At 35.6% G+C, this 18,880-nt stretch overlaps 1 protein-coding gene across 11 annotated transcripts in view; it reads right to left on the bottom strand.

The window, feature by feature from the left end:
• Window positions 1–18,880, bottom strand: part of dock9b (dedicator of cytokinesis 9b) — a 441,285-nt gene that overhangs the window by 69,870 nt on the left and 352,535 nt on the right. For 5 of the 11 annotated variants that reach the window (XM_051926266.1, XM_051926269.1, XM_051926264.1 and 2 more), the window contains 6 exons: window positions 18,094–18,227; window positions 13,653–13,767; window positions 13,377–13,443; window positions 7,069–7,116; window positions 5,232–5,368; window positions 523–638 (listed from right to left, as the gene is read on the bottom strand). In XM_051926266.1, the coding sequence (XP_051782226.1) occupies window positions 523–638; window positions 5,232–5,368; window positions 7,069–7,116; window positions 13,377–13,443; window positions 13,653–13,767; window positions 18,094–18,227 (617 nt within the window). Of the gene's footprint in view, window positions 1–522; window positions 639–1,093; window positions 1,138–5,231; window positions 5,369–7,068; window positions 7,117–13,376; window positions 13,444–13,652; window positions 13,768–18,093; window positions 18,228–18,880 lie in introns of all 11 variants that reach the window. The other 6 variants (XM_051926275.1, XM_051926268.1, XM_051926273.1 and 3 more) reach the window with 2 other exon arrangements.

Genomic DNA, 18,880 nt, shown 5'->3' with positions numbered 1-18,880 from the left:
AAACACTACTTAATAATTTATAAAATGTATTTTTATTAAACTCTTAAACAGCTACTACAGAACTGATGAAAAGAAAAATGCCAATAAAGTAACTGTTTGTATCATTATGAGCTTAACAGTGTTTAGAACAACATAAATTGTTCATAATCCAACACTGAAAAGTGACTCTACACACAAAAAGACTGTCCAAGATTACATGTAGCTATGAAAAGAATAATGGAAATTAAGTTGGATACCATTAACAATTTTTTTCTCTTGTGCCTTGTTATCTATACAATATATGTTTTCAATTATTCTTAAACTAACATTGTAAGTAATATGTCAACATTTCTGATTATTCAAAGTATGTATTAATGAGATATTCCTGATAATTAAATAAGCTGTGAGGTTGGTAGGGTTTGTAATTTCATTTGGTCATTACTGACCTATGTAGTAAATGATAGCTGAAACAAATTCTAGTTAGCACTCTACTATAAGCCTTTCATTAAAACAACATCAAGTAAAGAACTATACAAAGCATACCTTGAATACCATTGAGAATAAGCTCAGTGTGTCTAGAACAGTTAGGCAGACTTCTGTAGCGATGTTGGCTTCCAGCAATGACTGATGAAGAACATCTGCATCTGAATGACTATAACCTGCACATAAAACAATCCATAAGGAATCGGACCAAAGCAGACAATTTAAATTAACAAGCAATTTCAGAGTGATGATTTAAAAAGACTGTCTATAAAAAAGGGAAAGGGGAGATGCAGCTGTTAAACATTAAGATTTCTAGCATAGAAAGAAATATAATTGAACTTGTTGACAGCTAGTTAATTGCTTGTAATCTGAAATGACTTCTTTTGCAACCAAATCTTAAGTAATCTTCTGATATTGAGCATGACCTACAGGCATTTAGAAAAAAAAAGAAAAAATAAACTGCAATAAGAAAATATAGAAGCTGCAGGTTAAGAATTGGCAGGTGGAGGAAATGGAGGCTTTAACAGGTACATTCCCAACTGAAAGGCATGCGTCAGGTTACAGGTGCATCCTTTGCTGGATGCCTGCTAATTTGCAAGTTACAGTAGCTGTCAACCTGATTAAGTCTTACCATGATCTACAGAAATTCCAAGTACACTTGATATCTTTCTTACACTGAAAACACAGAAAAAGTCACTTTATTATGTATCTCTGGACAACCATCACAAAGTTTGTCATGGAAAAAAAGAATTCTTAGGAAATAGGTAGCTGAATACAAAAATGGAATTTCTGATTGCCAGGAACCACAAACAGAACCTTAATGGAGACATGATTATTTGAAAAAAAAAATTAGTTTGATTTCTTACTTGTTATTTTGAAAATGCAGTGGGTACTAAATGGATGGAAAGTCCATCATGCTGGGTACATAATTCACTCCTTGAGGCTGTGCCATGTGGCATCTAATAATCTTCCCTTGTCTATGTGGGTTTTCCACTTACTTCTCCAAAGACAGGTTGGTTTGGTTAACATTAATTTTAAATGATCCTTTGTGAGTGTGCACTTTGATTGACTGCCACCCTTCTCTAAGGCTGTTTTATGCCTTCTGCTCAGTACTACCAGGACAGCACTGAGTCCTCCTGTTACACAACTTGAATTAAGAGTGTTTGAGAAGACAAGGTTACAAAAATTATAGTGAAGTTTGTGGTTGCTGGCCTTTTGCACAACTTTGAAGACTGTTAATGTGAATACTACTGGACCCTGAAAATGTCCAGGGTGTTCTGACATGTGAATTGTAAATCCAGATACATTCTTGAAATGGTTAATATGGGAATTTCCTCAGTTTTATGTCAGTCAGTCATTTTTTGACTCAGGTGCCGGAGCCTATCCCAGGTAGCAAAATGGTGCAAGGCAAGCACAAACCCTGGATAGGGCCCAAGTTAATTGCAGGGTCAACATACACACACTCACACCCCAGCCATACACTATGGCCAATTTAGTATCACCAATTCACCTAACCTGCATGTCTTTAGACTGTGGGAGGAAACTGGAGCACACAGATGAAAACCACACAGACATGGGGAGAACATGCGAACTCCACACAGGGAGGGCCTGGGACACTAACCCTGGCCTTCGTATTTTGAGGCAGTGGCATGACAACTGCATCATTCATTTCTATTAACATACTATATTTTAAACTGAATCCAGTAGACATAATAAACACATATTAAAAATAAACTCACCAATTCAAAGTGATGTTTCTGGGGATATATTATGCCTATATTCCTTTTTTGCAAATCACTGAATTTATTTTAATGAACTGTAATGCCATTTAAGTGCCTGCCCCACAGTCTTCCTCTTGCAGCAAATTCATCACCTTTTCTACTTGGCTAAATAGAACATGGGCTTCACTTCACTGAAGGTTTAAAAAGCATTTATTGTTCACCAAAGGATCATTCACAGTACTCAAGCAATATGTTATATACTGGGTGAGGAGACAGAGTCTGTGTGCAGGACCAGGTTTAAATCTCTAATTAAAACCAAACTGAAAACATGAGGGGACAAAAGAAAAACTAAAGCAAAAAGGAAATTAATGAACTTGAAGAAAACTAAAACTTTACTTTAAAAAAACTTCTACAATAAAACTAGTTATGCCCATCTAATACCTTAATTTCCTTACATGCACCCAACTGTGAGGGATAGTTGGTTAATTGGTTTAACAAACTAAGTAAAGTCTCAACAACTGAGTAGTGATTTTGATTGTTAATTTTGAAAAAATGCATGTTCTAGATTAAACTTGCTCATTCTGCCTTTCTAGTATTAGCATTAATACTTGTCTTCTGCTTATATATTTTATATTACCTTATTAACAACCTTTAAAGTTGTTGTATGGCAACAAGTGCATATTTATTCTATATTTACCCCATTTCATCATTAGGGATGCTGGCTCTGAATATACTTTATTTCAGGGACTCACTGCCTGCAAAACTGAAATACTCTTTGGCCCACAAAATGAGATCATCAAAAAAATTTTTTCATTTTACATTTCTTTGATTGGTGCATAATTAGATAATATAACTTATATCAGATTGGTGTAGCCATGACCAGAGAGAAGTGTGAGCAAGTGTTCACTCTGGGAATATTTTGTACTTGATAGACCTACAAACACAATTAACGACCATGCAGTTAACAGGTGGTGTGCTACTAAAAGTACTTTGGGGTCCACACCAGTAACAGGCTGGACTGGTCTAAACAAGGTCTAATACAAGAAAGGGCAGAGTGGACTATTTTTTATTAGGAGACCGCGTTCCTTAGAAGTAGGTAGTGACATCACTTTACATGTACGGGGCAAGTAACATCACTTCGATAGAAGGGCAACCAAATCAATAAGCTGATTAAGAAGACAGACTCACACTCAACCCACCAGAGATGGCATAAAAGGAGAGACTGAGCACGAAACTGATGGGAATTGTTGACTATGCTGCACATCCTCTTTCTGACAAATACCAAGTACATTTAGGCAACAAATTATTAAAAAAAAGTGTGCCATGAAACTCTGCTAGAGCTCCTTCTTACCTACACCTTTATAAATCGTCACTGTGAAGGCTCTCTTATCATTAGTTAAGACAGAGGTTTTCTTCTTTTTTGTAATTTTTGTGCATATTTGGGCGGGTTCTTGTTATTTTTTATAATATTTGTTGAGAATCTGTAAAAAGCTAAATTTCCTCATTTGAGAAAAATAAAGTACCAACTATTTAATAACAATATTAGTATTATAGCTTCATGCAAGAATCTCATGTAAACAAACACTTAGATGGAATCTAGGCTTATTAAGACTGTGTACATTTTCACTGAGGCAAGTATTAAATGCAATAACTGAAACACTGGAAAATAAAGATAGTAAATTTTAACATAAAGTACTTGAAATAACCTAATCAAATCAATCAAGCTACACATTGCCCTGGCTCAAACATTCACATGATATGGTGTTATAATGAGAACTGAAATTAAGCAGGTTTTAATTTGAGCTGGCAAGTGAGTATACAATTGGTGATTGTGCACAATACCTTAATATTCATGATATATTACTGTCCCAAATACCAAAATTAGCCTTGCTATCTGCCTTTATACATCGCATAAGCAGAAACAAGGAAAAAAAGATGGATGTAGTTTACCCCCAGGGAAGCAACATGGATTAAATAAAATTGCTCTCTTTATTTACTCTTACTATAAACTGTCTTAAAAAATACAAGGTAGATATTAATGAGTCCATGAATTGAAAAGATATTTCTTATCGACCAAAGTGTTCAGTTCAAAATGTCTTCTATTGTCATATTATACATTTCCAAAAATAAGCAAAAGATATTATACTTGCATTTCACTGTTGTGTCTTTAAATGTCAAGGGAAGATTATGATTTACTGTGCAAAACGTTTAATTGACTATTACAAGACGAACGTTACTTGACTCCATGGGACAAATGAAAAAAAGTTGTTTTATTCTACACAGGTAATCCACCTGAAGCTAAGAATGTTCAGACTTGCCAATAACGGTGGGAGGCCCACCAGGAAAAGCATGGGTTGCTGGGGGTATTGGTTAGGGCAGCAGGGGGGCATTAACCCTTTAGTCTATATGTGGATTCCAATGTCCTAGTGTAGTGACAGGGACACTGTGCAGTAAAAATGTTGTTGTCCTTTGGATGAGACATAAAGTCAAGGTCCTGATACTCTGTATTCATAAAAGATCCCTGGGCATCCTTCATAAACAGTAATGTGTATCCTGATGTCCTGACTAAACTGGCCTCTAGGGCCAAGTCATTCTGGTCCCCCAATCATCCTCTAATTGGCTAGCTGTCTCTCACCCCTTCACCACTTAACAGCCAATGTGTGATGGGTGCACTGGAGCAAAATGGCTGCCATTGCACCATCCCCGTGGTTGCTGCATATTACTGAGGGTCTTCCCACTCACTATGTAAAGTGCTTTGAGTAGCGAGAAAACAACTACACAAATGTAGAAAATTATATCATTTCACATTGGAATTTCAAATATTCAATGTCTCCATTAAGAAAGCTACAGTTCCTACAAAACAGAATGGACTGCCGCTAAACAAATGCATTGTCTCCTTGTATGTTTCCAATTTGTTCCCTGAAAAAAAAACGTGTAGTCCATGACTCGCTCTGGGGTGGGTCTGTGGTGGGCATGCACAAGCATTGTATCTTGAATGAGATGGCACAGAGCAGAAAGAGATAGATGGTTTGGAGATGCTGAACTTACTGTGATTAAAAGTGAAAGAGTTATCCAGGCTGCTCAGCTGTTGTAATCTGGCATGCATCATTCCTGCTCTGTTACGGGATACAGGCAAAGTCTGAGATTTCCGTTCATGTGCTATGGGTCCCACCCCCTCCTGGTTCCTAATGGGCAAATGGGACATAAGGCAATGTTAGAAAAGGCTAACTTGCAGCGAAGCAGAGAGTTAGTATGCAGGATCTTTGATGAATACACCACACAACACCACTGCTGTAGTGATGGAGAAAAAATAAACACATCATTTTTGTGTCTTTAAATGTTACACGGTCAGAAGACAATTTTCCTTAATTGCGTGAAACATTTAAATGACCATGATAAACCAAAAGTTAAAAAATGTTGATTGCACATTTTTTCCCAGACTGGACAAATGTTAAACTTTTGGTTTAACTAAATGGAATACATGAGAAAAGTTCTTTAATTTTTTTATTGATTATACATATAGTTGTATATCATATAGGTAGCAATATACACAAATATATAATCAATTATTTTCATGCAGTGTCCAAAAAATTCAGTCTGGAACTCTCATAACATAAAACCAAATTTTAAAAACAAGAAGAGAAATATACTGGATTTAAAGAAAACCGAAGACAAAACCCCTTCTTGGCTGAAAAGCAGCAAAAGCTAACTCATGCAATTTAAATGCTGCAAAGGAAAACAAAAAACACAAGAAATGAGTAAAGAAGCAAGTATGATGAAACAGCAGAACTCAAGACAGAAGGCCAAGCAATGCCATGCTTTCAGCAAAAACAGAAACAAAAAAGGATAACTTTTAAACCTAAATCTTACCCAAGAAGGAGGGGACAGGAGCCATTTACATTATTAAACTTGTCAGCATTCAAGTGTGAAAAACAGAAAAAGTGAAGGTGAGTTAGCAAGGGGGTTGTGAATTAATCCAACAGTGTACCACCACCAGAAAGTCTCAGAGGCCACACGTGCCTATTGTAAGGACAGGGAGTGCAATGCATTAAATATAACAATTAAGTTAAGTATAATGTATGGGCAACACAAGCATGATTCATGGCTAGAAAGAAGAGACATATTAAATAAAAAAGCAAAATTATTTTGATACAATTAAATATTTTTTTCTATACCAGTAGGAATATGAAAATCAGAGACATTAAAAAACATTAACACTAATACTGATCTATAATAGCCACATGAATGAAGAGCTCAATTGGCTTATACTTTTTAGCTCCACTTTCTTGGCATGTTTAACTGATAAAAAATCTTGCTTCAAAATTACTGCCTCAGAGGTTTATTATTTAAGTTATGTTCCCGAAGCAGCATAGCACTACTCATCTGATTTTGTTGGTAAAACAAAAAGATGAGGTATAATAATATTTTAACATAGTGCAGTAACACTTCCTACTGTGAAAACAACTATGATTTATGTTGAACTGGAGAGAGAGAGTTTGGCAAATAATTAAATGGGAAAAATAAGCTATAGCAGCAAAGATAAAGCAAAACCAAAAATTACAGGACTTGCACACATTTTAAAGACACCATGTAAAATTATACAAAACTGGGTAAATTAACAATGAAAATTAGTGGGATGGCTTATAAAAAGTTATTTAACATAGTCAAGGTAATAATAAACAAAAAGAACCTCAAAACTCCAACTAGAATACTGTCTTTGACAGAAATTAACTGAGAAAGAAAATGAAGATCAGCACAAAAAAGCAGCCTGGATTTTACACAATGCTCCAAGTACAGCATTTGTGCAGGACTCTCATGCACTGTCACAAAACATAACCGAGGTAGTTTATGCCACTAACAAGGTTTGAAAGATGCTAAATGTTACCTTGCAATATATCTCTTTCCCATATATCTGAACTGGTGAAGGCAAACTCTGTAGACAGAAGAAAAAAGATATTTGTCATTGTTAAAATTAGGCAACACAGATATTAAAGGTTATTTATGGTTTGGATAAAAAGTCTACAGAACATACAGTGCATCCGGAAAGTATTCACAGCGCATCACTTTTTCCACATTTTGTTATGTTACAGCCTTATTCCAAAATGGATTAAATTCATTTTTTTCCTCAGAATTCTACACACAAAACACCCCATAATGACAACGTGAAAAAAGTTTACTGGAGGTTTTTGCAAATTTATTAAAAATAAAAAAACTGAGAAATCCCATGTACATAAGTATTCACAGCCTTTGCTCAATACTTTGTCGATGCACCTTTGGCAGCAATTACAGCCTCAAGTCTTTTTGAATATGATGCCACAAGCTTGGCACACCTATCCTTGGCCAGTTTCGCACATTCCTCTTTGCAGCACCTCTCAAGCTCCATCAGGTTGGATGGGAAGTGTCGGTGCACAGCCATTTTAAGATATCTCCAGAGCTGTTCAATCGGATTCAAGTCTGGGCTCTGGCTGGGCCACTCAAGGACATTCACAGAGTTGTCCTGAAGCCACTCCTTTGATATCTTGGCTGTGTGCTTAGGGTCATTGTCCTGCTGAAAGATGAACGGTCGCCCCAGTCTGAGGTCAAGAGCGCTCTGGGGCAAGTTTTCATCCAGGATGTTTCTGTACATTGCTGCAGTCATCTTTCCCTTTATCCTGACTAGTCTCCCAGTTCCTGCCGCTGAAAAACATCCCCACAGCATGATGCTGCCACCACCATGCTTCACTGTAGGGATGGTATTGGCCTGGTGATGAGCGGTGCCTGGTTTCCTCCAAACGTGATGCCTGGCATTCACACCAAAGAGTTCAATCTTTGTCTCATCAGACCAGAGAATTTTCTTCAGGTGCCTTTTGGCAAACTCCAGGCGGGCTGCCATGTGCCTTTTACTAAGGAGTGGCTTCCGTCTGGCCACTTTACCATACAGGCCTAATTGGTGGATTGCTGCAGAGATGGTTCTCCTTCTGGAAGATTCTCCTCTCTCCACACAGGACCTCTGGAGCTCTGACAGAGTGACCATCGGGTTCTTGGTCACCTCCCTGACTAAGGCCCTTCTCCCCTGATTGCTCAGTTTAGATGGCCGGCCAGCTCTTGGAAGAGTCCTGGTGGTTTCGAACTTCTTCCACTTACAGATGATGGAGGCCACTGTGCTCATTGGGACCTTCAAAGCAGCAGAAATTTTTCTGTAACCTTCCCCAGATTTGTGCCTCGAGACAATCCTGTCACGGAGGTCTATGGACAATTCCTTTGACTTCATGCTTGGTTTGTGCTCTGACATGAACTGTCAACTGTGGGACCTTATATAGACAGGTGTGTGCCTTTCCAAATCATGTCCAATCAACTGAATTTACCACAGGTGGACTCCAATTAAGCTGCAGAAACATCTCAAGGATGATCAGGGGAAACAGGATGCACCTGAGCTCAATTTTCAGCTTCATGGCAAAGGCTGTGAATACTTATGTACATGTGCTTTCTCAATTTTTTTATTTTTAATAAATTTGCAAAAATCTCAAGTAAACTTTTTTCACGTTGTCATTATGGGGTGTTGTGTGTAAAATTCTGAGGAAATAAATGAATTTATTCCATTTTGGAATAAGGCTGTAACATAACAAAATGTGGAAAAAGTGATGCACTGTGAATACTTTCCAGATGCACTTTATGTAGAAACTGATCCTACTATAATTTAATACTGTTTCCCTGTAAAAACAGTTGTAATACTTAAATATCAATAATAAATTAAATTCATCAAATAAATGTGCCTATTTCAAAACATTGACCTTTCCTTTAAAGATTTTTATTCAGAGTAAATATTTAAATTGATGATGAAACCTGCCTTGTACAGTAAAGTGTTCAGTATAATAATTAAACATAAAAACTATGCCACAGAACTGCATCTTTTCATTTTATTGAAAATGAAAAAAAATGACAACTGAAAATTTTAAAATGTAAATACTTGAGAAAATGAGTAATTATAAATTATACTGAAAGTGGGTGTTTATATACAGGTGCATCAGGTCATTTATAAAAATCCTTGACAGATACAGTTGCTGATTACACTCGCTACTATGGAAAAAAGAGTGCAGAGAAGGAGTTGTAAAAAACAGACAGTGTTCAATTGATCAGTGCAAAAAATTGACCTAGTCAGACTCTACATCCTAAACAAGTGTGCAACAGACCAAAACAACACTCTTTGGACTGAATGTTTCGTCTGGTGGCGTTTGCAGAATTTACAAGACACAAAGATGTTTACTGTATGAAATGGCCAGGAGTCCTATGTCAAGGATGACCAGTAAATTGAAGCTTTGCCTATCATGATGGGCACTCTCACGCAACTATGGGCTTTAAGTGTAATGTGAACAGGAACTCTGATCCAATCAGGAGAAGTCACATTCTACCTTAAAAATATATCTGAAACAATCTCTTCCACTCTACGAATGGACCCATTTGTTTCTGTGCCTTTTTAGCTTTTTGTCAGAATTACAACCCCTACTTCAAAAGTATATCTCAATGTCTATATTCTGCAACATAAAAGCTGGGACTCGTTTTGCTATGCTTTTAGTGACATACAAAACCTGTTAAGACAGCATATTTAAAAGAGATGGAAGAAATTCAGATGCATGTCTCCCCTCCCACCTGCAATCCAGAATAAACAGCTAAGCTGCACAGCATACTAAACTTTGTTCAGCTTTATACTTCATCTGAGAGCAAAGATGTAAATCAAATTGAGCCGACACCTTTGCCGAGGCTCATTTAGACAAAAGGCACACAAATGAACATTCATCTTAAGCTTATGACTGTGAACTAAACATGCCTGTATGTGACGGACAAAATAACGGTCCTATAAGAAGGAACTGATTCTGTAAATGAACATGACCTTAAGGTTACACCTTCCTTGAAAACAGCTGCATTCTTCTCTTTTCATATTCTGAAATTTAAAAGCTGCATTTATCTTTCCGCTCTCTCTGAAAGCTGATGAGCAGCTCTCTTTTTGTGGGAGCTGAAAACCAATGATCTATTCTCAAAGAGCTGGATGCCCTGAACTATTTCTAATTGTATTTTTCTGTTACTTAAAACAAGTGTGCTTCAGTTACCTTGATATAAGTCTAAGGGCAATGACTGCCTCCTAAAGACAAAGGTAAGGAAAATAAAGAGGGCACCTTAACAAATTATTTAATTAATTACTGTCACTGCCAGAGGCAAAAACCGATAATTAGTTGACTGAGTTAAAATTCTCAATGTAACTGCTTTTTTGTACCAATATAAATCAAAACTCTTAGTAACTACTACAAAGCAAACCAAACTATTGATTTCTCAAGTTCAACTGTGGTAACAGCATCAGCTAAACATACCTTTTACAAGCTATTCAATTTAAAGTGTTTCTTAAAGTGTAACAATTAAGATCTCTCATTCATGGTTGTGTTTTAAAGCAAGTAAGAGTCAAATGTGTCAATATATGAAATTGAAACTTACAAAAAATAAAACAGTGTTGTTTAAAAAAAAAAACTCCAAAGAACTTTGTTCTGCTGAGGATGTATCACATGCTGTCTTTCAAGTCTATATAGGAGAAATTATGCTGTTTTTAAGATCCTTGTGTTTCTCATTAGATTGTGTTAATCCAAGTGTAGTCCAGATTCCATAATTAAACTGTAATGGCTAGGAAATCTGTTCCATAGAGAAAGGTAATAAAAAGTAAAGTACAAGCACTTCTGAAAGTTTCACTATTCATTTGCTTTCCTAAAAAGAAAGCCAATGAGTAGCTACACTCTTACACCCCGGATGGCTCAGTAACAGGCCAAGTTATTGTTTAAAAATCTTTCACCATATCACAGAGGTGAACTATGCCACACACCAACCTAAACAATACCTCATTTGCAAGTACTGGGTGTCAACATAACACTCCTAGAAATCAAATTGTTACAATATTTCTAGTTGACTTTTATTTTGGTATGAAATCATATGTGTGGTGTTTCATAAATTGTCACCAAAATATCTGAAAATATTCTTGAAACAAAATTTGAAAAACATTCCTTGGCATTACTTATACATGAAATCAGAAAACAAATATTTGAAAAAAGTACTGAGAGTGTCTTTTTTTTCTGACATGGTAGCAGATTCAAGTAAAGAAATGTTTACATTTGAGAAAACACAGACTCTATCACATTTAAGAAGTTATCTGTCAGGTTTTAGTGAAAAATTGACTTTTCTGCCTTTATTTTTTGAATAATAAGGCTTTATTTTGGGGTCCCCCCCCCCCCCCCCACCCACCCTCCCTCAGGTGAAAACTGCTAAAAACTACCCCCAAGATGTAAGGGTTTTAAAGTAAATAATAATACACTTTATCATGTTCTCTATACAATTTACTTGTGCTTCTTATATTTTATCACATACATACATTAACTGTAAATCACTTCAAAAATTGCTCTACACTTACAGTAAACGTTTTGGGGATTATGGGGGAAGCTGAAATGCATTAAATCTTTGGATTCACCAAGATAATTGATTTGGAAAATAGTTCTTTTTAAAAAAAAAAAACATTTAATGCTTACCTGAAGGTAACAATTAAAAATGTGTTTACAAGGTGATTTGTTATAGTCAAAGTGTGAATAGGGCTTCACTAAAAATTGTAAGTCTTGTGGCAGGCGGCCAGGGTCCATGCCGGAACACCCCTGCACTCTATATTCAGGGGAGCAGCCCTGGACGGTGCAATACCTCACCCTGGATGCTAGATGGCAGCCCTCCTGGGTTGGAGCAGTACCTCGTTTTCCTGCAGGGCTCCATGGGAATTGCAATTGGGTGCAGCCCTGTTGGGTCCCGTAGGCACCACCAGGGAGTGCTGCAGCTGGGACTCCTGAGTCTGTATGGGCAACGTATTCACCACACCTGGAGCACTTCCGGGTGAATTATAAAAGGGGCCAGCAGCCACCACTCTGGGAGCCAGAATGGGGAGGAGGAGGAGGACGAGGTTGCCTGGGAGGAGTGGTGGAGGAAGAAATGAGTGATTTACTTATGTGTTTTATTTAGTGTTTGTGCTTGGGACTGTGTACTGCCTGTGGGACACGGGGAAGACGTGCACCCACAGGTGAAGAAAAAAAAAACTTTTTGTTTATTTTACGTGTGCCTCCATGTCCAGTCTGTGTCGGGTTGGGCGCCTATATAGCGCCTTTCCACAGTCTACTTAACAAAACCTTTTTTTCCCTGGGGTTCTAGAAAGCCATAACTACTACCATTACCACTATAGTAACATCCAAACACTAATTTCAATCTGTTTAGGTGCTCCTGAAATTCCTTTCTTATACTTTACTCAGCCTTGGGCATCCTTATAGGCAAGGCCTAGTCTTCTGCAGTCTTGGTCTTACCATGTGCGCTTGTCTAGACAATTTACCCTTTTGCCGGATTCCCCCACAAACCTAAATCACAGCAGCCAGTTTCTGGTCCACATATGTCTTATCATCTCCACTTACTTCCTTTCCTTCAAATGTGAACTTCTTCTTTCCATTCCTTTATATTCAGTTTGCTAGTAAAATAACCTATATAGTTATACATATGACCATATATTATTATAATATATAATTACTGTCCATCTGGTTGTTCCACTCTATTAAGAATCCTATAGCAAATGCTGTATAACTGCAGCAACAGACAAACGAACACTGTAACGTAATGAAGGAACATTTAAATATACAAAATAACAAAGAATGATAGGAGTTCTAATTTCATTCAAGTCCATTACACATTCTAGAGATCTGTCCTTATTAATATAGCAAACTCTGGGCTGAAATAAACCGTAAATAAAGAAGAAATCCAATTAACAGCTATAAAGACAGTACACTGATCAACAAAGAACCGAGTTTGAGACTTCTGCAGTCATACCATCAGCTATTCCCTCTGTGTGATACTCAATAGCCTCCAAGGGGATGATAATCTCCTCTATCAGACCTTTTATTTCCTATTATCTATCTATCTAACTATGGCAACTTTTGCCTGTCTGGATGTTATACTCTATTTGGTGTATTCAAAATTATCATTTGTGATGCACCATCTATTGGAATGTATTTCCTATTTGAATCATAATCACAGATAATAATCTGCACAAACACTGCCAAGTGGTATAACAGCAATTTTTGCAATTATTTGGGGAAAAAACAACCAACTCAATACTGACATACTATAGCAAATATATCTATTAATTAAACAACTTACTCAGTGACACGGAAGAAATCCATAAGTTCAGCTGCTGTGGCCTTATTCCAAAATGTAAACAAGGCATCTGGAAAGAATAAAAATGATGAGCACTTTAGCACAAAATAAAACAAATTATTTTATTTTAATGTGGCACCTTTGAAACAGACATTCTGTTATAGAGGAGTGAGGCAAATCAGGCTCAAATAAAGAAATCCTTAAATAAATCGATTAAGCTGAATAATGTATACATTTCTATTACATCTGTCATAAAGGGGTGCTTTATGAAAGTCTTACCTTCAGACATGCTCTTTAGAATGTAGAGGAAACACATTAGCAGATTCTTTATTTCTGACTGGTCCAATTTGTCACAGCGAACTAAAGTGCCACCAAGAGCCAAGCTCTGTTGATTCTGTAAGAGCAGAAAGAGAAGTGAAAAATGTAGGACAGATGGAAAGTTAGGTGTACCAGGTCATGTGCAGTTCATAAGTACATCACTGCAACAATAAATGCATATCAAATTAATTTCCACAACAACCAATCAGTCTGCAATACGTGCAAAGTAAAGGTACCTTCAGTACAAGAATTTTAAAAGTAACACAACTGAAATGTACTGTGAAGTAAACTGCCATGGTCTCCCCAGATCAAGTTATTCAAAATAAAACAACTTTGCTATCATTCATGATATGTAGCTAATAATAAATTTGAAAATTCAATGGCAGCACAAGCAATATACTGTACAGTAGCAACTATTTTTATGCTGCTTGAATCATTCAAATGAAGTGTAAAACACCAATATATTGGAAATATGGAAATTTTGATCTAATTTAAGAATAGTTACTATATATTAGAGAATATAATAGTACAGAAGGTAAGGTAGAAGAGATGCTTTTGTGCATGTGTGATTTTATTTTTTAGCACACATGTGATGAAAGTCTGAGATGAAAATAAAATCCACAACTGGACTTCAGTACTACAGGGAAGAAAGTGGCACAGGGAGACAGCAACTTCCTTTATGAAAAGTATACTAATAAAGCACAATCAAAACGAAATAGTAGAATAATCAAAGAGCTAAGATTACAACATATTTACTCTATTTTATCCATTTATATCAATAAACTCAAAAATGTAAATCTAAACTCTGCAAAATCCTGGTCGGTTAAAATGCTTTTTTAAAAATACAAAAGGCAAATAGGATAACTGCTCATATGATACAGCTACTGTATCTCAAACCTGATCCAAATTTGAGCTCTTATTCATTCTGAAATACAAGATACACGTTTTCTTTACAGTAATAATGATAATGTAATGGCAAATACAGTTGAACACCTTTACTTGATTCAATTTCTTACTGGGCTAATCTGGAAACTCTCTAGTGCATATTTTTGTGTCTAATGGTATGTAGCTTTGGGTCTCCCGTAACTTGCATGCACTATGTTAATTCAAAGCTCATTATAATCACTTTATACATAATACAGAAGTATGGTTGTCTTTATATGTTAAAAAAGAACAACAAAAGTCCTTTAATATTAAAACTTTTGAGAAAGACTTTGAATACTGTATTTTGTATGAAGAAAGAACACATGGATTATTTACCTAGCTTTCATTTTATTACAAAACATATACAGCCTGTCCCTCCTTTTTTTATTGAAGATATTTTTCATTTTCCTATTAATAACAGGATTTATAGATCCAACCTATGAAAGCTACAATCAAGTTCCAGCCTCATTGGGCCATATGTTTTGGGCCTGTACCAAATTAACATAATTTTGGACCAAAATCTTTAAATGCCTTTCAGACAGCCTTGGTGTCACAATCCCTCCTAACTAACAGCTGTGTTTGGTGTACTCCCAGATGGGCTTAAAGTGGAGAAAGACAAACAAACTGTGATTGCCTTTACTACACTATTGACTTACTGTATCTTGGTCAACTGGCAGACTCCTAACTCTCCTATTTGAAGTCAGTGGGTAACTGATGTTATATATTATCTAAAATTGGAAAAAAAAATCAAATTCTCACTTAGAGGATCTTCACAAAACTTTTTCAAAACCTGGCAGGATCTAATAACATTTCAAAATAAACATTTAAATTGAGGAAGCAGATTCTCTCCCATCTTTTTTATTTTGATTAACTTATTTATTTACATATTTTTACTATTATTAAAGTTTTACTCTGCTGGTCTAGCTCTCTTTCTCATTGGTGGGGGTTGATTTGATTTTAACTTAGTTTTTTTAAACTTGACATGCTTGTAAAGAATGTTATTTGATTTTAATAAAATTTATAAAATGTTTAAAAAAAATTAACTGGATTTATAATCTTAATTTTAATTAATAATTATAATAGTTTTATAATTTATAAAAAAAATTCTTCTTAGCTATGTCATACATTCTACTCAAATTAAACAAAACTGCCTTTAAGTTAATTTAGTAGAGGTGTTTTGAGAAAATACTTGAAAATTTGTAATGTTTATAATTGACAGTAGATATATAATTAAAATGCAAAATGGAAGGTAAGCACTACAATAAGATAACATAACAATCTCCAATGCACTTAACTCAGTTCAAGGTTGTGGAGGCCTATCCTGGCACAACTGGGTAGGCAAGAAAATGTCTTGGATGGGGAACCAGTCAATGCTGGGTGCACACAAGCACACAAATTAACACACACATACACACTCACACAGGGTCAATTTGGAATTAAGAAATTTTCCTAGTAAGTATGTCTTTGGGAATATGGTAAGAGCTCCAGAGTACCTGGAGGAAAAACCACAAAGCCACCAGCAGAACATGCACAATCTGTGTAGATAATGAAAATTCTGTTGACCATTCTGAATTCTGGATCTGTGCCTCAATGCTAGCTTCTAAACAGATAGTTCAACTAAAAATAAGAATGTGAATGTGTTTTAAACTAAAACGGGGTTTAATTCAGTGTGTACAGTGCTCACAATACTGTCAACACCTGGGATATCATTTAAATATAAACATATTCAGATTTTCATTCTGTATTTTAATTAATGAAGCCAAAACTGTCAACAGTATAACATACTAACAGTTTTTCAACAACAAGTAACACAATGCAGCAGGTCCCAAAAATATGTATTAAAGATGTTCAACTGTACAAATGCAATATACCTATACTTTACATTTCATGTGAAAGGTTCACTTTTTAATATGTATTCAACTTTCAATTTCATTTTGAGGCCTCAGTAACTGAACGGAAGCTGCTGTACATCTGTGACAAAACACACCTCAGCAATTCACACCCCACCTCCTTCTTATGAGCACTTAAGGGGAACACAAGCTACACTGCAAAGGGGAAAGAGAAAGGTGTTGTACTTGTAGAGAAAAAGCAGCATGCAAGATATTCTCAGGCAAGGCTGGAACAGTGAGCAGGGAAAAGTCCATGGTAACACGGTTTCTCCGGGCAGTGTGGATGCTTTCTTCACTTTCGCCACTGTGGCGCAGTACATTAGCTGAGTGCCTCCGGAGAAGTTTCTCTTTCTGCCAGCAGGAAGGCGTGGGAGGGTCAATGATACAATTAAATGTTAGCTCAGTTCAACAGACTACCGCTACTGTATAACAAAGGAAATGATATATCAATACAAGACTCAGTAAACTACTTCACCTGCTAGGAAGTGACCAGAAAAACACAAGTGCAGGATATAAATGTATTAGTAAATGTCCTTGGAATATTTCCACACTATATAAGTTAATCTGAATTCAACTCTATACTATCTCAAATGTAATAAAAATAATGACAAAATATTTTTCCATTCTTTACTTGCAAACACAGAACTGTAATGTATAAAGATTCTGAAATGGAAATATATAATTGCAATTTAAAAGCTAAATAAATATAATAAAAGAAAAAATGTGAAAAAATACAAAAATAAATGTAAGCTCATATAAGAAATACTTTCCATAATTATGGAAAAGTAAACAATAATGCCATTTGACTTGGTTGATTCTTAATGGTGAACTCATGACATTTTTCCATTTGGTAAAATCAGAAAATTTTTAATTAGAAAAAAAAAAAGTTTTGTTATTTCATGTATTAAGAAACAGCACTACATATGAGTATTTATGAGGATTACTGAGAATTAATTTTACGTAAATCTTATTTGGCTTACAAAACTGTTTTTGTAAAGCATTTATAAAAGAATCCAACATTAAGCAATATATTTGTGAGTAAATGGATTGTCAGTTACTGAAAATTTTGAATTAATTAGCACTTTTTATGAAACTAATTTTAAATCACTGGATTTTTACCAAGACAGAAAACACATTATAGTCAATAAAACAAATTAAGAACCAAAAATGACTCAAACTTTAAACTTTTGAAATCTACTTACTACATTTTAAAACCTGCTGCTTAAGAGATTTTACAAATAAAAGACTCATGAAACACAACACTGCATTAGGAGAAATACATCTGTACTTTTCAGCATACTGTTTAAAAAATCTGTCTGAGCTAGATAAAACAAAACTTTGCCAGAAATTAAGCTGCAACTAAAAGAATCATTTAGGTTGTTAGAAATCTAAATTTGTTGCACTGTCTCAATAACACAACCCAGTCCTTTGTTCCTTTTACACCTGACAGTGTCATAATATTATCTATAGACCTGAACTTGACCCTTTCCATCTAAACAGTTTAGTGCATACCAAATATTACGACTTGTTATTCACTAAAACCACAAAGTAAAACACAGTTTGTAAGGGAAACTTCTACTATATTATACCTTGTCCAGGGAGTTGCTCTTGTCACAGTTTTTTTCAGGTAAACTGTTGCCAGAGTCAGTGCTAATGAGGGATCCTCTAGAGTCTGCATGTCGTACAGAATTTATGTTCGGCGTAGAGGATGTGTGAGGAGATGCTGCAAATTAAACATATATCAAAGGTTTGAAGAGTAACCTATTATGATTAAAAAGCCAAGAAAGATTGACAGTTCCTTATTTACAATCCTTGATGTCTGATATGTTTCAGAATTCAGTTTTTTTTCCCTAGTGCAGTCATGGATACAGCTCATGGGTAAGGGTAAGAAGATGCTTGCAACAAATGCCAAAATATATTGGGCAAGATTGAGTTTAGGAGGAAAATAAATATTGTGGGTGAGCAATGGACCTTTTATCTGATGTATGAGGTTTACGTTACATGAGTGGAAAAGTGTAAATATTAAGCATATGCAAAGAATACCTCAAAGAGTAAATAGTCTATCTTTCATTAACTACTTAAAAAAGAGGAGGTGAGCCTCATTGCTGTTGTGACAACTACAAAGAATAATCCATTTAAAGTTGATGCGCTGTTTCTTCAAGGAAATTTAACTATGCTTATGAGATCTGGGGTGAATGTGGATTAATGTATGCTACAATTGACTGATGCTCTGCCTTCTGTTGATCTAGCATGTCATGCACAAAAGCCACTCGTTTTTTTCCCATTACAGTCAATGTGAATGCTATTTGTAAGAGTGCCATGTATTAAGTAAAGAATAATAAAACAGGGAATAATGCATCACACCTCTTGAACAGA

Source organism: Erpetoichthys calabaricus, chromosome 4 (genome assembly GCF_900747795.2).
Source record: "Erpetoichthys calabaricus chromosome 4, fErpCal1.3, whole genome shotgun sequence".
NCBI classification, from domain to species: Eukaryota; Metazoa; Chordata; class Cladistia; order Polypteriformes; family Polypteridae; genus Erpetoichthys; species Erpetoichthys calabaricus.
This window is presented reverse-complemented; position numbering and strand designations above follow the sequence as displayed.